The sequence below is a fragment of the Nerophis ophidion genome, linkage group LG17, assembly GCF_033978795.1.
Source record: "Nerophis ophidion isolate RoL-2023_Sa linkage group LG17, RoL_Noph_v1.0, whole genome shotgun sequence".
NCBI lineage: Eukaryota > Metazoa > Chordata > Actinopteri > Syngnathiformes > Syngnathidae > Nerophis > Nerophis ophidion.
The window spans coordinates 18,652,748-18,675,023 of NC_084627.1; the positions used below are offsets into that span (position 1 = coordinate 18,652,748).

The 22,276-nt window shown below is 39.3% G+C and overlaps 1 protein-coding gene across 2 annotated transcripts in view; it reads right to left on the minus strand.

Moving 5' to 3' along the window:
* Nucleotides 1-4,546: 4,546 nt before the first annotated feature.
* LOC133536167 (inactive tyrosine-protein kinase PRAG1) overlaps nt 4,547-22,276 on the minus strand; it is a 35,122-nt gene continuing 17,392 nt past the window's right edge. For both annotated transcript variants that reach the window (XM_061876446.1, XM_061876447.1), the window contains exons 4-6: nt 12,891-13,021; nt 8,993-9,759; nt 4,547-6,976 (exon numbers count right to left, since the gene is read on the minus strand). In XM_061876446.1, coding sequence (XP_061732430.1) covers nt 5,846-6,976; nt 8,993-9,759; nt 12,891-13,021 — 2,029 coding nt within the window. In that variant the 3' untranslated portion in view covers nt 4,547-5,845. The remainder of the gene's footprint in view (nt 6,977-8,992; nt 9,760-12,890; nt 13,022-22,276) is intronic.

Below are 22,276 nucleotides of genomic sequence, written 5' to 3' on the forward strand. Positions count from 1 at the left end.
TTCCGCCCGAATGCAGCTGAGATAGGCTCCAGTACCTCTGCGACTGCGAACGGGACAAGCGGTAGGAAATGGATGGATGGATGGGCTTTTTTTTCTTTTTTTTTTACAAAGAGCTATTGTTTCTGGATAATACAACATTTTGTATCTCTTTTTTTTCCCGGATAGAAACAGATATTATATATTGTATGAAAAACAAAAATTCAATACCTTGATTTTTAAAAACATTTGTAAATATTTGATCCTTTTTTTTAATAGATTAGATTTTTTTCACTTATGCATTTAAAGGCCTACTGAAACCCACTACTACCGACCACCTAGTCTGATAGTTTATATATCAATGATGAAATATTAACATTGCAACACATGCCAATACGGCCTTTTTAGTTGACTAAATGGCAATTTTAAATTTCCCGTGAAGTGTCTTGTTGAAAACGTTGCGGAATATGACGCGTGACGTCACCGGTGGTAGCGGACATGTTCTTCCAGCACCGATCACGGCTAAAAGTATTCTGCTTTTATCGCATAATTACACAGTATTCTGGACATCTGTGTTGCTGAATCTTTTGCAATTTGTTCAATTAATAATGGAGACTACAAAGAAGAAAGATGTTGGTGGAAAGCGGTGTATTGCAGCTGCCTTTAGCAACACAAACACCGCCGGTGTTTCTTTGTTTACATTCCCTAAAGATGACGGTGAAGCTTTATTATGGAACAGAGCGGTCAAGCGAACATGTTTCTCTACCACATGTCAACCGGCAGGTTTTGGTGAGAAAATGGTGGTAATAAGTCGGCTCTTACCGTAAACATGAGCGGAGCTTGTGTCGTTCCTCCTGCAGCTGTCAAAGAGGCAGCTGCGACTCTCTTGGCTCCTCCATGGCTTCCCTCAGAGACACTGGCGGTCACCACACCCCTCTGACTTTCAGGTATGACTATATAATCTCACTAAAACACTAGTAACACAATAAGCAGATAAGGGATTTTCCAGAATTATCCTAGTAAATGTGTCTAATAGCATCTGAATGGCTCCCACTACCCTTGTCTTTTTTTTCTTTTCTTTCTTGTAGTCCTTCACTCTCACTATCCTCATCCACGAATCTTTCGTCTTCGCTCCAATTAATGGGGGAATTGTCGCTTTCTCGGTCCAAATTGCTCTAGATGCTGGTGGCCGTAATTGTAAACAATGTGAGGATCTGAGGAGCTCTACAACCCGTGATGTCACGCACACATTGTCTGCTACTTCCGGTACAGGCAAGGCTTTTTTTTATTAGCGACCAAAAGTTGTGAACTTTATTGTCGATGTTCTCTACTAAATCCTTTCAGCAAAAATATGGCAATATCGGGAAATGATCAAGTATGACACATAGAATGGACCTGCTATCCCCGTTTAAATAAGAAAATCTCATTTCAGTAGGCCTTTAAATGCATTGTGATGTTTTGTTTCTGGCTCCACGGTGGCAGAGGGGTTAGTGCGTCTGCCTCACAATACGAAGGTCCTGAGTAGTCAGGATTCAATCCCGGGCTCGGGATCTTTCTTTGTGGAGTTTGCATGTTCTCCCCGTGAATGCGTGGGTTCCCTCCGGGTATTCCGGAGACCTCCCACTTCCAAAGACATGCACCTGGGGATAGGTTGATTGGCAACACTAAAATTGGTCCTAGTGTGTGAATGTTGTCTGTCTATCTGTGTTGGCCCTGCGATGAGGTGGCAACTTGTCCAGGGTGTACCCCGCCTTCCGCCCGATTGTAGCTGAGATAGGCACCAGTGCCCCCCGCAACCCCAAAGGGAATAAGCGGTAGGAAATGGATGGATGGATGGATGGATGTTTTGTTTCTGTAAAATAAGAGCGGATTAAACACTACCTACAATTGACCGCTAGATGTCAGGATAGCTCTATAGATATTAAACCTTTACACGTTGGGATAGGCACACGATGACGTATGCTATTACAATAAGCAGTTATTCAGCTACAATCATAATAAAACAGATTGCTTCTGACAACATTCATATTGCGTTTGAAGTAAAAAAAAAAAAGTGGTCTCATCTTTGTTCGGTTAATGTTTACTGTCACTCTCAGAGGATTTGGTCTCAAAATAAAGCATGCATTGGGACAAATAAAGAGGGGACATTAATTGTTCCTGGAGGATATTCCAACTGCTGTTTCTGCTCTCCTGGAACAGCTTCTCCATTGGCCAGATCTCCATAGCAACATGCACAGTCCCACCTATGACAAGGAGCAGCCAGTGCTTTGGAAGCTGGGATGTGAAGCGGAGAGGGTGTGTGCCGGGGGCTCAGTCAAGGAGGGGGGTCTACAAACACAGGATTTGGATGTGCAAACTTGACGGGGGGGTTGCTGTTTTAGCCCAAGGCTGCAAACCGAACATCCCACCATAAAAACAACCTGTTGTATTTTTAACTTAAAAAAAAAAAAAAAAAATCGGCATTTTCCCCACCCATTGTAGGCAATAACCTTTGGAAATGTGACGCATAAAACAGCTAAATTAAAAAAGATAGCCAATGCATACAAAATAATAATATTGTTGTAAATAAAAAAAAACATGTAGAAGTGCGCCTTACGACTCATCTGGCGTTTTGTTGTTTTGCGACATTAAAACTCCACCTGCGGCAACCATTATGTCTTCAATGGCGGCGTTTCTGTTACGAGGTAAAACATTTTGTTGGCTAACACGCAAAGTCGACTATTTAAGTACGTGAAATTTAGTTGTATTTCACTTATCTTCACTTTTTTTCTACTATTTTAAAAGTACGTGAAATGTAGTTTTTTTTCGCTTACTGTCACTTTTTTTCTACTGTTTTCCAATGTTAGCAGAGAGTGTAAACATAGCTTCAGATTAATTGAAACTTTTATTAGTACAAACCCCGTTTCCATATGAGTTGGGAAATTGTGTTACATGTAAACATAAACGGAATACAATGATTTGCGAATTTTTTTTCTACCCATATACAATTGAATGCACTACAAAGACAAGATATTTGATGTTCAAACTCATAAACTTAATTTTTTCTGCAAAAATTAAGTAACTTAGAATTTCATGGCTGCAACACGTGCCAAAGTAGTTGGTAAAGGGCATGTTCACCACTGTGTTACATCACCTTTTCTTTTAACAACACTCAATAAACGTTTGGGGACTGAGGAAACTAATTGTTGAAGCTTTGAAAGTGGAATTCTTTCCCATTCTTGTTTTATGCAGAGCTTCAGTCGTTTAACAGTCCGGGGTCTCCGCATTCGTATTTTAAGTTTCATAATGCGCCACACATTTTCGATGGGAGACAGGTGTGGATTGCAGGCGGGCCAGGAATGTACCCGTACTCTTTTTTTACGAAGCCGCGCTGTTGTAACACATGCTGAATGTGGCTTGGCATTGTCTTGCTGAAAGAAGCAGGGGCGTCCATGAAAAAGACGGCGCTTGGATGGCAGTATATGTTATTCCAAAACCTGTATGTACCTTTCAGCATTAATGGTGCCTTCAAAGATGTGTAAATTAACCATACCTTGGGCACTAATGCACCCCCATACCATCACAGATGCTGGCTTTTGAACTTTGTGTGGATAACAATCTGGATAATTCGCTTCCCCTTAGGTCCGGATGACACGATGTCGAATTGCAGCCCTTTGAGACACTAGTGATTTAGGGCTATATAATCATTGATTGATTGATTGATATTTCGAAAAACAATTTGAAATGTGGACTCGTCAGACCACAGAAAACGTTTCCACTTTGCATCAGTCCATCTTAGATGATCTCAGGCCCAGAGAAGCCATCGGCTTTTCTGGATGTTGTTGATAAATGGCTTTTACTTTGCAGAGTATAGCTTTAACTCGCACTTACAGATGTAGCAACAAAGTGTTTATAGTGACAGTGGTTTTCTGAAGTGTTCCTGAGCTCATGTGGTGTTATCCTTTAGAGATTGATGTCGGTTTTTGATACAGTGCTGTCTGAAGGATTGAAGGTCATGGTCATTCAATCCAAATAAGTGTTTGATGAGCATTTCTCAACTTTATCAGTATTTATTGCCACCTTTCCTAACTTCTTTGTCACATGTTGCTGGCATTAAATTCTAAAGTTAATGATTATTTGCACAAAAAAAAATGTTTTATCATTTTGAACAGCAAATATGTTGTTTTTGTAGCATATTCAACTGAATATGGGTTGAAAGGGATTTGCAAATCATTGTATTCCGTTTATATTTACATCTAACACAATTTCCCAACTCATATGGAAACGGGGTGGTTTGTACAGTATAATACAGTCATCACACAAGTTTATCATCAGAGTACTGTTTATACATTGAATTATTTACAATCCGGGGGGGGTGATGTTTTTGGTTGATATCAGCACTTCAGTCATCAACAATAACATCATCTGAGAAATGGACATTAAAACCGTGTAGGTCTGACTTGGTTGGATATTTACAGCGAGCAGTGAACATAATGAGTTCAGAATCCATAAGAACAAGTATATACATTTGATTATTTACAATCCGGGGAGGTGGAATGCTATTGCTGAAAGTCAAATGAAAACCACCAGATTTTTAAAGTGAGAAAATAAATGCAGTTTATTGTTGGACACACACAATGTTAGAAGATTAATAACGACATGAAACCATTTGAAAATAAAAACAAATGCATGCAGTCCGTTCTCACCACTTTTATTTGATATCAAATGTTGCTACTTCCTAATAAAACAGGCTTCGGTGATACAAACTCCAGTGACAGCTACAGGATAACAAATAACATCATAAATATTACATTTAACTGCCGCTCACATTGCAAGTTTGTTTTTCAAGACCTGCTTGCGGCTTGTTGTACTATTGACTGTACAAAAATGGATCGGTGTCGTGAAAAGCCAGTTTCACAACATCAACCCTGCCATACATTTATTTACATTTTGCGGAGTCACACCAAGAGCAGAAGGCACGGCGTCAAAATCTTTTAGATAGAAGGAAACAAAAGTGAGCAGTATGTCGAGTTGCAAGTTGTTCCATCAGCAGATGATTAGACTCACGACACAATGTTGTACATCGGTGTACAATACTTTGCTCAAGACAACAGCATTGGTGCCAATTAATACTTTAAATACAGAACGGAACTCCAAACAGTGTTACAAGTGTAGCATTAAATAAAAAAAGAATATTAGCGATGTGAGAATGTTACAAAATGGACGGTTGGTTGAAGAATGTAGCGGCAGTGCTAACAGGAAGTTATTTGTTTTATAATGTCTCCTTTTTTAAAAAGCAAAACCTTGGCCTGTTTAGGTAAGAGTACTAGGATAGACCTCTGCTGTAATTAATCAGACAGTATACAACTCCTTATTTCTTTGATTTAAATTCAAATAGGTGGGGATTGAGAAGGGAACCAAGAGGGACGCCAATCCCTAAATATTTGATTGAGTGACGATTATGGAGGTCTTTCAAGTGTAATAGTTTGATTTAATATTTGGTATTGGAAGCCAGAGTTAAATGAACACTAATGGGGATCAATGAGTGAACCTAAAGGTACTCTACTTTAAATGGAAGCCAATAAGAAACCATTAGAAGAGCAATCAAGCCGCATATAACTGAAGATTCACAGAGAGAGACCTCTTAAATCCTAATTCATAATTTTTCCAAGAAGTATTTAAAAAATTGTATGCTTTTAACTTTGTGGGAACAGTTTGTGAAAGACAGTTTGTTCCTTTTCTGTTTCGGAAGAATGCACAATAATTCCCATATTTTCCTCCAATTTTAAGGGTATGTCCTAATGCCTGTGTCCATATCCAGTGGTTTGTGACATTATCAGTCTCTAATAACTTATTTATATGCTAATATTTTTTCCAGCAAAGTGAGTCATCACTTGAGCAAGTACAGCAGCTCAGCAGTGTGACACAGAGCCAGGGGGTGAGCCGAGGAGAAGTACTGACAGCACAACCAGTCCTCCAGCTCTGCGTTCCTTTCAGGCTCCAGCGACCGCTCTGCGAATTTCATCATCAGCAGTGCCCGTTTTACGTCCAGCCAGTTAAGGAGGCCCTCATGTCGCGCTCCGTCCGCCAAACCCCTGCTCTGCCCCTGCCTCTCACACTGTTGATCCATCAGGTCCTTTCTGGGTCCCCACAGCAGGCTCTGTAGGATGCGCTTGGCATCCTGAATGTGGATGCGCTTGATGGGGTCCGGTTGGAGGAGGAGCTGCGCTAGTCGCTGGAGTCCGGCAGAGTACAGCGACAGAGATGGGATGGCAGGTAAGTCTTCGCAGCGGTAGTCCTGTTCCCTCAGGACTGGGCTGACCTCAAAAGGGTTGGGCTGGTGGAGCAGCTCATAGATCAGGATGCCTGTCTGGAATTCATCGAATTTGCGGTATTGGGCGGCCGACACGATCTCAGGGGCCAGCCGTGCGTGGTCCCGTTTCACACGAGGGTCCACGGCGGTTGACGCAGCATCGTCGGTGGTGCGTTGCTTGGCTTTGGAAAAGTTGCTGATCAGGAGACGAGGGAGGCGACGCTGACTGTCTGCGGTGCTGAAGCCATTAAGTGTCTCAGTCTTCTGGATGGACAGAGTGCTTTGTTTGTGCTGGTGAGGAACCAAAAGGAGATTCTCTAGGCAGAGGTCGCGGTGCGTGACTCCATGCTCCTTCAGGTGTTCCAGACCATTGCAGAGCTGCAGTAGGAGGAAGCAGACACGGCGCTCGTAGTCTTCTGGCTGGCTTTTGTGAAAGGAATCAAACTCTCGGGCGAAGTCAGCTGTTGTCTGACGAGGGATCTCGGGCGTGATGACCACTACTCGCTCTCGCTCTGCCTGCTGACCGGATAAAATCCCTGCAGGCGAGGTCGGCACCGCAACCTGATCGGACGGCAACATGCTCTGGGGGACGCATGCCAGAAAGTGTCCACAGTCCTGCTGCAGGTTGAAATGGGCGGGCACGCTCTGCTGCACCGACAGACCGTAGAGGTGGCCCTGCTTGGATTCCAAGGACGGACTCTTGCAGATCTGACGAGGGAGGAGGGATGAACAAGAAAGGAATGGAGAGGGGAGGGGAGGAATTCCAGGGAGGGAAGCCAAGGAACACAAGAAAGGAATTGTTGTTAGAAAGGTTTCAAGGTCAGTGCCAATTCAGTTCCTGTTCCCATTCATGTGAAATCAATGCCACTGATGCAAATCTAAACATAATCCCTGGCTGAAGGTTTTAGACACCATAAGAAGAGGATTTTTTTGGTTTTAATAGCTATTTTTTTGTTCTAATTTTGAGACACTAAAGTAAAAACAAGTATTCAAGACTGTTTTCAGTGCTTTTGGGTCACATTTAAAAATTATTATTCTTTGTGTTTTTCCTTTGAATTATCATTCCAGTTGGGTCAAGAACATAACATTCTTAAGATAGATTATTGTTTTGAGGTTTTATCAGACTGGAAATTCCAACAGGTTAGTAAGAATGAATGAGTAAGCCTGCGGGCATCCGGGCTGGAGTTTCAAATATTGTACAAAGAGCCACTAAAGACTTTAGGACAAAGGTCATGGGAGGACTGAATACTTTTGTGTTTACATAGGAACCTCTATTAGGACCATAATGTTGTGTAATACCTGGACAAAAGTATTAGAATTCATCAAATTGTACAAGCCCCGTAAATTCCATCCATCCATTTCCTACCGCTTGTCCCATTCGGGATTGTGAATTATTTCCTATATTTAGATTGAAATATGTGGGAATCAACAAGGGATCCCAGTGGAACACTCCTCCCTATATTTGATCGAATAAGAATTATGGGGGTCGGATACTATGCCTTTTAAGTGTGAGAGTTTGATTTGATATTTGGGATTGTAAAACCTGTGTTGAATGAAAACAAGTGGGAACCAATGAGTTAAAATTGAGGGGCTTCAAGGTAACAAGAAATCATATTAGAAGAGCAGTGAAGCCGTTACAGCTTGATCTCTTTAATCCTTATTCATAACTTTGGCAAGACATATTTAGACAGTTGTTTGCTTCTAGGTTTTAATAGTTTGGGAAAGACAAATTAGTTCCTTTTCTAGCTTTGCATCAGCAGCTTCAAGGACTGCTTGTTTAGTACATTATTTTCGGGTATTCCTTCCCGCCGGTCCTCTGCCTCGAGTCTTTCATGGGTCGTACAGCTCATCTTTGCGGACGTCTTCTCCGGTTTTGGAGCTATTTAGCCAATAAAAGTGATTGCTGTTTCAAAATGATTAGTTCCATCTCCGACAACAATGTGGATATAGCTTCAGTCGCCATTGTTTCCTGCAACTACTGCACACAGGAACCTAATAGCTGGTCAACAAGAGCTTGAACTACTCCTCACAAAAGAGGATGCATACCGTACATAGTAAAGTGTGTCGGAAATTAAGGGGCCTCTGACTGATTAATTCACCGATTTGGAGGATTAATTCAGTGGCTGTTTGAGTCTTAAACATTGCGGGGCTTTAAGCTAACAATAAATGGTATTACAAGTGCAGTGAAGCTGTACTGAAGCTACACGGAGAGATATTATAGCTTGACCTCTTTAATCCTTATTCATAATTTTGGCAAGACATATTTAGACAGTTGTTTGCTTTTAAGTCTGTGACAACAGTTTGGGAAAGACACTTAGTTCCTTTTCTTTTCCGGCAAGACAAAGCGAGATTTATAAAGAGCCAGACCTGGAAGAATGCACAATGATTCCCACACTCTGAAGTTAGATTAAGGTTTTGAGGTTTTATTGGACTGAAAATTCCACCATGGTTTGTAAAGATGAATGAGCAAGCCTGTGGGCAGCCCTGTTGCGGTTTCCATAACTGTACAAAGACACACTAAATACTTTAAAACAAAGGTCATGGGGGGACTACACTACACCCCCTTCCTACTTTTGTTGTGTTTACATAGAAACCTCTTCTGGGACCATCCCATCTTGCAGTACCAGAACAAACAGGACTGTCACCTAATTTTAACCTCTTGACCATCGACTTGGCAAATATCACCACATGGGTTGTAAACCAAAAGTAGTATTTTGAAATTACCTTCACAGCGTAGGAGTTGCTGGGGTCGGAGGCGCAGGCAGCAGAATAGTACACAGCATCTCCGGCATTGCAGCTCGGCTTGTTGGACGTGAGCCTGAACAGCGACCAGTTGCTCTCCTCGAATCTTAGTCGGTTCTTTTGGGAACCTGTGAAGTGTTCCTCGCATTTTAGAGCTAAGCGGCGCAGGGACTCCGCATACAGGCCCCCTAGTTTTGAGTACACTCCTTCCCTGCTGTCAATGTTACTCAGGAGGGTTTGTAACTGCAGACTGGAGCCCAAATTGGCAGCAGGGCTTCCTTCAGACGGCATAAAAGGTGCGCTTAGCTGAGGGGAAGAGGAGCAGGTGATGCTGCTTCGGCAGTGGCCACCCAAACGTCCATGATTCTTAAACGGATCATCCAAAGTCCAGGACCTCAAAGGTCGGGCAAGCGGGGCATGACAATGCTCTAGAGACTCATTGGAGGAGAAGATAGGTCTTGGGTCATCAGAACTGGACAGCATACTGACCCTGCAGATTCCATCGTTGGGTCGGCACACATTGTTTTCCGAACCAGTGAACGGTAGACGTGGGTAGCCTCGAACAAAGCCCTTCGAATTGGCGCTATCGGGAGCTGACACTGTGCGGTTGACCATCTTTTTCTCCGGCAGTGGAGGTGGCTGGTTAGCTGAGCTGCTAAATGTGGGAGGGTGAGGAGAACCAGGCGTTGAGGTCGCTGGACTTCTCAGGAATGGAGAGGAGCAGGACAACCTTGTGGCATCCCGAGATCCTGATAAGAGAAAGGATTGTTCATTGTTGGAAAAGATCTGTTGTGTATCCATAGAAAAACATCTTCCTGAAACTAACCTTCTTACTGATTGTAAGTCAAAATCTCCTTACCTCTTGTCTTTAATAGAGCTGAAAATTTCCATCGTTCCACCCGAACATGAGACATTTGTGAATCAAGACTTTATGGCAACGCCAGAGAAGACAGTTACTGAGATAATAGTGTGCTACGAAGGAGGGAGGAAGGACGACTGTACAAGAAAAATCTAAGGATGTAGCCAATCCCTCTTTGCCTTGTTATCAGACTCTATGATTATCTCTTCAAACAACGCTGGAAGCCAGGAAGTTGCAGCAATTACAAGTGGGTTTTTCACATGGAAGATGAGGGTAATTTCCACTAAAAACAAGAGGGGGACACATGGCGGCTCATACTTGCATTTAAATTTTAGGCGAGAGTTCATACTAGTAAAAATGGAAATTTCGGGTCTCAGTCACAAAAAAGTGTATTTGTGTGAAAGGGGAAAGATAAGATGACAGACCGCTGCAATAAAAACCTTCAGGGGAGTTCCTCTACTGTTCACTGTGGATAAAGTGCATCAGAGTGCAACAGCAGCACTGACAAATTATCTGACTGAAGGCTAAAATATTCTCTGGCGTCATATAGTTTGCATGACTGTCTGGCTCCTCCCCCACTGAAACCTCCGACAGATCTTTACGTGCATCTCAAAAAATCTAGCTTTGCATCAGCAGCTTCATGGACTGCTTTTTTAGTACATTATTTTCGGGTATTCCTTCCCGCCGGTCCTCTGCCTGAAGTCTTTCATGGGTCGTACAGCTCATCTTCGCCAACGTATTCTCCGGTTTTGGAGCTATTTAGCCAACAAAAGTGATTGTTGTTTCAAAATGATTAGTTCCATCTCCGAAAACAATGTGGATATGGCTTCAGTCGCCATTTTTTCCTGCAACTACTACACACAGGAACCTAATAGCTGGTCAACAAGAGCCTGAACTACTTCACTCAAAAGAAGATGCATACATAGTAAAGGAAATTAAGGGGCCTCTGACGGATTAATTCACCGATTTGGAGGATTACTTCAGGGACTGTTTTAGTCTTAATTTACAGTTAATGTGATTGACATTAATGTTATCTTATATCTGAAGTCTCACCCCTCAAGGTTCAGTGCTTGAGCTTGACCTGTTTTCATTAAACATGCTTACTGAAGCAACTTTTTTTCCTATCCCAAACTGTAACTACTGTATTGTATGCATTTCAATACTGACAATAGAACTCTCTTCTGCTGGTGTTCTAATGTATTTTCAGTCTAATGCCTTAATCCTTTGTTCTTTTCCAGTAACCAAATATGAAAACTAGTACCATTTTGAACGCATAACTCATAAGGAGACATGTTAGCAAACAATGGAGGAGAATGAGACCCTTCTGTATTTTTGAGAACTGAACTGAGAGTAGCAAGAAATTATAATTATCCCGCTAATGGTGACTGTGGAGTGTAATACTGCAGTGGCCAAACTTGACAAATGTATAACCTCTGTCTGATCAAGTAGTTACAATTCTAGCATCCTAGATAAGTGGTGTTGCTCAAGGTTCTGTGCACCAGCCTCACTTGTTTCCTTTTACTGTGTTCACGAAAGTGACCTTTTACACTAACTTAGTACAAACAAACCAATGACTATTTGGTTTACACTATTTAAACCTATTTTCTGTTTGATTTCTAATATATTTTCAGTCTAAACCAGGGGTGTCAAACTCATTTTAGATCAGGGGCCAAATGGAGAAAAATCTATTCCCAAGCGGGCCTGACTGGTAAAATCATGGCACAATCACTTAAAAATAAAGACAACTTCAGATTGTTTTGCATCCATCCATCCATCCATTTTCTACCGCTTATTCACTTTGGGGTCGCGGAGGGGTGCTGGTGCCTATCTCAGCTACAATCGGGCGGAAGGCAGTGTACACCCTGGACAAGTCGCCACCTCATCGCAGCAGATTGTTTTCTTTGTTTAAAAATATAACAAGCACATTTTGAGAATGTTTCAATCACAAAGTTTTTTTTTTTTACAATTACACTTACATGTTGCGGTTAATAATATTATATCTTTAATTGTCGTTTTTTATAATTCCTTAATAAAATATGTGATAATGTTCATCAGTCAACTCACTGGTGTTCATTTTCAATCTATTAAGATAAGAAACGGCGTGGCGCAGTGGAAGAGTGGCTGTGCGCAAACCGAGGGTCCCTGGTTCAATCGCAACCTAGTACCAACCTCGTCATGTCCGTTGTGTCCTTGAGCAAGACACTTCACCCTTGCTCCTGATGGGTGCTGGTTAGCGCCTTGCATGGCAGCTCCCTCCATCAGTGTGAATGTGTGTGTGAATGGGTAAATGTGGAAGTAGTGTCAAAGTGCTTTGCGTACCTTGAAGGTATAAAAGCGCTATACAAGTACAACCCATTTATTTATTTATCACTTATAAAATAATATCAAAATCTAATTACAGGATGTTATTTATGTAGTTTGCTAATTTCCCTCCACTGGTGCACGAACATGTGGTTCTTTTTTTTTTTGCATATGTAACAGTTACAACGAAACAAATAATTTCTATTGCGACATCCAGTGGACACATTTAGAACATCATCTTCTTCCATTCAAAAATGTTGGCTCATTTTTATACTTAGCAAACTCATCCCGCGGGCCAGATAAAACCTGTTGGCGGGCCTGATCTGGCCCGCGGGTCGTGCGTTTGACACCCCTGGTGTAAACCATGGCACATTACTCAGTACAGGCTAACAAACAACAACAATTGAGTGTTAGGGCCTCCTTCATTTGAATTGATAGTCAAGGAGACTCAGAACAAAAGGAAATGAACCCTTGCATAACGAATGCTTGTTTGTGTGGTTGTGTAAACCTCACCCCCCATGTCTGAGAAGCTCCGCCGGATGACAATGTGACTCACAGTCAGTGTGCAGAGCTGGACTGTGGAGTATAATACTACAATTTCCAGAGCCACGTTTTGAACACCAGGTGACTAGGTACTAGAAGTGAAAGGCTCCAATAACGAGTAGAACTGCGTAGGTATCGGGCACTGAAAAGGTGGCGGATTCGATCTAAGCTACTCACCCGTGTTAGCTGTTAGACTATCAGTGGAGGCTGTACGTAGGCTGGCGCTGCCCAGGCCTCGCGGAGATGACATCGGACTCTCCAGCGAGCGGTTCAGCTCCATGTTGCTGCCGCTCATGTGAGCAGACACCCTGTGGTACACACAGACAAGAAGAGGACTCAATTATTATAATTTCGCTCAGATTTGCATATGCAGCGCACTTCTTCATTTGCAACAGTGCAAACATCTTGTTTCCTTTTTTTAAGACAAGACAAGTGCCTAGTATTTACTTGTACTATTGCTGATTAAAACTGCACATGCAGACTTCTTAATCAAAGCGATCAATTAGTGTGAGTGACAGCCACTCACTTGTCCAATTAGAGCCGCTAATGTCTTTGGCAAACATCGTCTTATCCCTCCGTCTTCAATCACAAAATGACTCCGCCCTCCATTTATCTGGCGGCCTTTGGCTTCACGTTCCCCATAAATCATGACAACAAATGGACGAGGAAACCGAAAATGTTTCTCGGAGGTATTATTTTACACGTCACTGAAAGAGGTGTCCAGTTTAAACGCTTAAACTTTAAAAGGATAAGCCGTCAAGAGACTCCACACGCTTTTGCACGTCTTCCGCTGAACGACCAAGGGATTTGTTTCCAAAACATGAGATTTTCATTGATGAAAGAATGTCAAACGCCATCTGTGACCCGTGGGACCAATGAGTTCCTGGAGACTTAACTCCTACTTGGAAAGAGAAGGAAATACCTGCTTTTTGCTTGTGTAGAATCCAATGTCAGAGTAGCATAATATCATGGAAAGTACAAAATACCATCATGTCCTTTTACAGTGTGGTCTTTGGCTCTTTTACCGAACTGCAGAGAGTACCAGGTTTCTTTTAGGAGTAAGGAGTATTTTATATAACAATAAAAACAAATCTATTTCTTAAATTTTTTTGTTACGAATACTATTTATAACGGAATAATAGTGAATTATATATTTGTATATATGTAATAGTGCTATGAAATGATACATATTTTAAAATCAGATTAATCACACTTTAGTATTTGGAATAATCATGATCAATCACAAGTTATTACTTTGTTTGCATAATTTAAATAATCTCAAAATAGAAGGCTCTATTTGGACAGAAATGCAATTTTATTGTCAGAAGTTCATAAAGGACCATTTTTTGAATGTTTTACATCTTCCTTGTAAATAACTTTTTTGTGATTACTCATAAGCTAGATTGTTAATTTTAACATATATACAGTATATATGCATATTTATTACGATTTATGTATACTTACATGTCTATATACTGTATATATGTATACATTTATTGTGTATATGTGTATATATATATCTATATATGTGTATACATATACTGTGTATATGTATGTATATATAGATATATATATATCAATATATACATCGTTATTTTGAATGTATGTATTTATATTTATTTATATATATATATATAGTTGTATACATTGGTATATGCTGTTTATTTTTATGTGCTATTTTAAACTGACTGAATTGTACAGTAAATACTATACGTCAGTGGCACTGGTTATCAACCTTTTTCACCAAGTAGCACCTCCAAAAAAAACCTGGCTCTCCAAGTACCACCATAATGACCAACATTAAAGTACAGTAACATAGTAGGCATAAGTATTAATTAAAGAAAAAATATAGGTTTTATTTAAGAATTGTATTTAATATTTTTGACCACTGTAACATTAAACAGTTTGAACAGTAACACTGTGTTTGAATATAGGAAAATAAAACCTTATTTCACGTAAATCAAGTGATTCTTTGGAGTACCACTTGATAGAACCTGCGTGCCACTAACGGTACACATACCACAGTTTGAGGTTAGAAAAATGATAAGATACAATAAAAAAACATGACATTATGATGAATGTTAGTATTATTATTGTTGTAAACCCTGCAGGTTATTGTTCAATGGACTGCAGCGCCTACTAAGATTTTTCTTTAAAAAATAATGTACATATTTTATTTGTAAACAATAATGTTTCACTATACTTGACATCTTGTAAAAACATACATATGTTGTCATGACACAAAAATGCAGCACTCACCAGGATGTTTTCTGTTTATATAAGGGATGTCCGCTTTAAGTCCGAATAACACTTAAATCAACATCCTAACTGCATATTTCCTCTTTACCAAACGTCTTGACGCAACCACAAATGTGATTTACACACCTTTGATTGCACTGACCTGGGTTTTCAGAGTATAAATACTATCATCTAACCGTGATCCCTGTAGTCACTGTGTGGACCAAAAGTTAGCAGTAAAAATGTGACACACGCATGTTGTATTTGCAGCGATATGGACTACTGACGTCAAACCCCTCCGCCCCCTCAAAAAAAAAAACATCTACCAAGCGTTTAATGTGCGTGAGAAGTTATCAGGTCTGTTGTTTGAATAATGACACACTTTATGGGACAGTACTTCAGCAAGGCGAAACTTGGAAAGATTTGGGGCTGACTCACAATTTGGGAGAGACGGGAGGAGGAACACCTGACGTGATGCAACACCTAGATACAATCATGCTAACTTTACACAAACAGCAGGTTTATACTGAGAGTCAAACAACAGTTACATACTAGATCTTCTTGGTACAAACCCCGTTTCCATATGAGTTGGGAAATTGTGTTAGATGTACCGTATTTTTCGGACTAAGTCGCGTTTTTTTTTGTAGTTTGGCCGGGGGTGAGACTTGGCCAATTAAAAAAAAAAAAAAATTTGGGGGGGGGTTTGGCCGGGTCTCACCCCCCGCTGAACTGTGGAGAAGATTGCGACTTATAGTCCGAAAATTACGGTAAATATAAACAGAGTACAATGATTTGCAAATCCTTTTCAACCCATATTGAATGCACTACAACGACAAGATATTTGATGTTCAAACTCAAACTTTTTTTTTTTTTGCTAATAATAATTAACTTAGAATTTCATGGCTGCAACATGTGCCAAAGTAGTTGGGAAAGGACATGTTCACCTCGTGTGTTACATCACCTTTATTTTCAACAACACTCTATAAACATTTGGGAACTGAGGAAACTAATTGTTGAAGCTTTGAAAGTGAACACTTTTCCACTTTGCATCAGTCCATCTTAGATGATCTCGGGCCCAGAGAAGCCGGCGGCGTTTCTGGATGTTGTTGATAAATGGCTTTCGCTTTGCATAGTACAGTTTTAACTTGCACTTACAGATGTAGCGACGAACTGTATTTAGTGACAGTGGTTTTCTGAAGTGTTCCTGAGCCCATGTGGTGATATCCTTTAGAGATTGATGTCGTTTTTTTATACAGTGCCGTCTGAGGGATGGAAGGTCACGGTCATTCAATGTTGGTTTCCGGCCATGCCGCTTACGTGGAGTGATTTCTCCAGATTCTCTGACCCTTTTGATGATATTATGAACCGTAGATGTTGAAATCCCTAAATTTCTTGCAATTTCACTTTGAGAAACGTTGTTCTTAAACTGTTTGACTATTTGTTCACGCAGTTGTGGACAAAGGGGTGTACCTTGCCCCATCCTTTCTTGTGAAAGAATGAGCATTTTTTGGGAAGCTGTTTTTATACCCAATCATGGCACCCACCTGTTCCCAATTAGCCTGCACACCTGTGGGATGTTCCAAATAAGTGTTTGATGAGCATTCCTCAACTTTATCAGTATTTATTGCCACCTTTCCCAACTTCTTTGTCACGTGTTGCTGGCATCAAATTCTAAAGTTAATGATTATTTGGGAAAAAAAAAAATGTTTATCAGTTTGAACATCAAATATGTTGTCTTTGTAGCATATTCAACTGAATATGGGTTGAAAATGATTTGCAAATCATTGTATTCCGTTTATATTTACATCTAACACAATTTCCCAACTCATATGGAAACGGGGTTTGTACTTCTGACTCCTTTTATGCAGCATGTGGAGGCTCTAAGGTTGAACATAATATTTTTTTTTTTACAATAGTAAGAAATGAACAGGGAATTAATTCGTCGCTTCCAGTGTTAAACAGTTATCATTATGTCTATTAAACTACACATGTAACATCTGTCATGCAAGTATAAAAAAAGGTTAAACATTGTTAATTTCAACACCTCAAGGCAGTAAACAATCAGTCTTGATATTAATGACATATGTGTATTGTACTGGATGTCATTTTGAGCTTTCTAACACAGAGTCAGCATCTTCCCAGTATCAAAAGACAAAGCTGCCTACCTCATGTTGAAGAGGCTGAGGTTCGAGTCCCCCCCAAAATTAGCCACATGAGTTGTAACAGAACCCTGTCAGCAATCCAGTCGCGTGTGTGTAGCTAAAGTCAGCAGATAGATGAGCTCCTGTACTGTCAGCGCTCATACAGCGAATGGTCAGACTATGAATTTGACTTCTATTGGCGGCCGCTGCCAGAATGGGGCATTTTGGGTGTTGCCGGGGGCAACAATCTGCTCAGTCGAGCCCCTCCACTTTGGCTATCTCCAGCAAAAACCGGCTGACATGCCTTACCCCTCTAAAAAAGTCCTTTTACTTCCACACTAAAACGCAACGTGTGCACTAACCTGCAAAACGATTTAAAAAGACGACACTAGCTGTTAAAAAAACAACACATCTTTCCTTTTTAGACTGCTCAGAGTCCTATTTCCTCAACCATCTGTGGCTTTTAAATGATTCATGACATAATGCTTCCAAGTGCACACAGTAAGAATCTAAAATAACTGAACAACTGTAAAAAATCAACTGAAAAACAGAGGTGAGGTCAAATCTATTTGGACAGTGGTCATCTCCCACATGGAGCATGTTTGACTTAAGAAAACAGTAACGATTTTGAAATATTTAATAAAAACCTCACACATTTATTGAAAAGATTAAGAATTGGAATGTAAATATATCAAGTCGTATTGATGCTGCACAGGAATAGGTTATGCCAGGGGTGTCAAACTCAAATAAAGAGTGGGCCAAAATTTTAAACCGAACAAAGCAGTGGGCCGAGGTTGAACAAATTAACCTTTTAATAGGGACCCAAACAAATTTTGCATTGAATCTTGAACAAGCAAGGCTTACAGTATATAACTTTATAGTGACATGCAAAATCGAATTTCAAATAATAATAATAATTAAAAAATATCAATGGCATACAAAATAAAACTTAAATAAAAATGGAATGCCTCTTTTCGGCGGCGGGGTTGAGGTGGACGGGGTTTGTGTATATTGTAGCGTCCCGGAAGAGTTAGTGCTGCAAGGGTTTGTGGGTATTTGTTCTGTTGTGTTTATGTTGCGTTACGGTGCGGATGTTCTCCCAAAATGTTTAATTCTTCTTTGGTTTTGATTGATTGATTGATACTTTTATTAGTAGATTGCACAGTTCAGTACATATTCCGTACAATTGACCACTAAATGCTAACACCCGAATAAGTTTTTCAACTTGTTTAAGTCGGGGTCCACGTTAATCAATTCATGGTGTGGGTTCACAGTGTGGCGCATATTTTTAACAGTGTTAAAGTTGTTTATACGGCCACCCTCCGTGTGACCTGTACGGCTGTTGACCAAGTATGCGTTGCATTCACATATATTATGTGACTGGCATGCTGTTTGTATGGAGGAAAAGCGGTGAATGAGGTGTTACAGCGGCGGGCCAGCTCTAATGTTAATTTGATATTGCCTCAAGGGCCAAGAGAAATTACACGGCGGGCCAAATTTGGCCCGCGGGCCAGAGTTTTGACACCCATGGGTTATGCTGACTACTAACTGTTCACTTTGCTGAAGAGTTATAAACATAACAGTGATGATGGTTGTCATTTTTGTTTTGATTAAGATGTACTACAACATGTCAAGCCAAACACTTAACATATTTTTACAGATCAGCATTTTTAGCATTTACACAAACAAAAACAATAGCTGTGTTAATTAAAAAACAATTTAGAGGGACTGTTTGCAAAATGTACACAGATTCCTAGAGCAGTGGTTCTCAAATGGGGGTACACGTAACCCTGGGGGTACTTGAAGGTATGCCAAGGTGTATGTGAGATTTTTTTTTTAATATTCTAAAAATAGCAACAATTAAAAAATCATTTATAAATAGATTTTTTGAATAATACTTCAAGAAAATATGAATGTAAGTTCATAAACTGTGAAAAGAAATGCAACAATGCATTTATTCATTGTTGACAGCTAGATTTTTTGTGGACATGTTCCATAATTATTGATGTTCAAGATTTATTTTTTTGTGAAGAAATGTTTAGAATTAAATTGATGAATCCCCAAAGAGGGCACTTTAAGTTCATGATTTCTTCTATGTGTAGAAATCTATATTCATAATTGAATCACTTGTTTATTTTTCAACAAGTTTTTAGGTACTTTTATACATATTTTTCCAAATAGTTCAAGAAAGACCACTACAAATGAGCAATATTTTGCACTGTTATACAATTTAATCAATCAGAAACTAATGACATAGTGCTGTATTTTACTTCTTTATCTCTTTTTTTCAACCAAAAATGCTTTGCTCTGATTAGGAGGTACTTGAATTAAAAAAAATTTCACAGGGGGTACATCACTGAAAAAAGGTTGAGAACCACTGGCCTAAAGGGCGCTAACTTTCCAATTTAATTTACACAGTATATCCCACCCTCTCACTTTTCCTATTTAATTACTTAACTACGTACATATGTAACACATCCAAGCACATTAACTTCAGGTGTTGTTAGCTAATAATAGCAATTTGGATAGCTAGTATTAGCTGTCGTTGAATGTATATTCCAAGGGTCGGGAACCTATTTGGCTGAGAGAGCCATACAAGCCAAATATATTTAAAAGTATTTCCGTGAGAGCCATATCATTATTTTTTTTAACACTGAATACATCTATATGCATGCATTTTTAAGAAAGACCAACATTTTTAGAGTATAATAAGTCTCTTATTCTTTTTAATAACATTGTTATTCTGAGGCTAACCAAAAATAAATAAAATACTTCTTACTATTAATGCGACTTCTTAAACTGGTGCGGTGGAAACAGGATGGATGGATTAAAATGCATGAGAATGTTTTATATTTTGAACGTTGTTTTTGTCACTGTCATTACGAGCGGAACTATTCATTACTTATCGTATTAAGCAATGTCAGCTAAGATTTATCGGAGAGCCAGGTGCGTTGCTTCTCTTGGGACTGTTTTTGTACGTGTGCACGTGCCCCCGTCGTAAACACAGATAATTTTATAATGTAAAATGTTTTATTACATAAACTTTGTAATTATGAAAAATCTAGACAATTTTCAAACAAATATGTTCTTTTAAACCATTTATGGTAACACAAGCTTGTCGGTGATGTTCTTTTTATGTTTTTTTTTTTACCTTAAAAAATGTAGAAGAAGTTGCAAACATCCCCTCTAAGAGCCATTTTTAATGTTTAAATTTAACTTTTTGCATTTTTTAGGCTCCAATAAAAGGTTGTCGGACTAAAAAATGGCCAAAATGGGGTATTGTTTTGATGTTTCTAGATATGCTAGCACAAGGGTCACCAACGTGGTGCCCGCGGGCACCAGGTCGCCCGTAAGGACCAGATGAGTAGCCCGCTGGCCTGTTCTAAAAATAGCTCAAATAGCAGCACTTACCAGTGAGCTGCCTTTACTTTTTAAATTTCATTTATTTACTAGCAAGCTGGTTTTGCTTTGCTCGACTTTTTTAATTCTAAGAGAGACAAAACTCAAAAAGAATTTGAAAATCCAAGAAAATATTTTAAAGCCTTGGTCTTCACTTGTTTAAAATAAATTCATTTAATTGTATAAATAAATTCATTTATTTCAGAAAGACAATTTTAGAGAAAAAATACAACCTTAAAAATGATTTTAGGATTTTTAAACACATATACCTTTTTACCTTTTAAGTTCCTTCCTCTTCTTTCCTGACAATTTAAATCAATGTTCAAGTAAATGTATTTTTTTTATTGTAAAGAATAATAAATCCATTTTAATTTAATTCTTTATTTTAGCTTGTTTTTTCGACAAAGAATATTTTTGAAATATTTCTTCAAACCTATTAGATTAAAATTCAAAAAAATTATTCTGGCAAATCTAGAAAATCTTTACAATCAAATTTAAATGTTACTTCAAAGTCTTTTGAATTTCTTTTAAAATTTTTGTTCTGGAAAATCTACAAGAAATAATAATTTGTCTTTGTTAGAAATATAGCTTGGTCTAATGTGTTATATATTCTAACAAAGTGCAGATTGGATTTTAACCTATTTAAAACATGTCATCAAAATTCTAAAATTAATCTTAATCAGGAAAAATTACTAATGATGTTCTATAAATTCTTTTTTTTAATTATTTCAAAAATATTCAAATTAGATAGTTTTTCTCTCCTTTCAAAATTTAATTTTAATTTTTTTCCTGTTTTCTCCTCTTTTAAACCGTTAAATTAGGTGTTTTTTCATCATTTATTCTCTACAAAAAACCTTCCGTAAAAGGAAAAACAATGTACGACGGAATGACAGACAGAAATACCCATTTTATATATATATAGATTTATTTATTAAAGGTAAATTGAGCAAATTGGCTATTTCTGGCAATTTATTTAATTGTGTATCAAACTGGTAGCCCTCTGCATTAATTAGTATCCAAGAAGTAGCTCTTGGTTTCTAAAAGGTTGGTGACCCCTGTGCTAGCATGTAGGCCATAATGCTCTTTGGGAACTAAAACATTGATTTGAATTGATTCGCAACAACAAAATTAATGATGTAACATCGTGACACACATGACTTCTACGACTTATGTTTGTTGTGCAAGTTGCCCAACCACTTTCAATTGCACTAAGCACGGTCCGGCTTCCTCCCACTCCCAAAGACATGCACCTGGGGATAGGTTGATTGGCAACACTAAATTGGCCCTAGTGTGTGAATGTGAGTGTGAATGCTGTCTGTCTATCTGTGTTGGCTCTGCGATGAAGTGGCGACTTGTCCAGGGTGTACCCCGCCTTTCCGCCAGATTGTAGCTGAGATAGGATCCAGCACGCCCCGTGACCCCGAAGAGAATAAGCAGTAGAAATGGATGGATGCATAGTCCATACATCCATCCATTTTTCTTATCCCTTTCAGGGTTGCAGGGGGGCTGGAGCCTTTCCCAGCTGCACTTGAACAGAGTGCAGGGTACACCCTAGACATGTCGGCACCTCATCGCAGGGCCAACACAGATAGACAGATAAACATTCACACTCACATTCACACACTAGGGCCAATTTAGTATTGCACTCACCATGGTAAATTGAAATGAAATTGAAATTATATTTATATAGCGCTTTTTCCTCAAGTGACTCAAAGCGCCTTGCATAGTGAAACTCAATATCTAAGTTACATTTAAAGCAGTGTGTGTGGCACTGGGAGCAGGTGG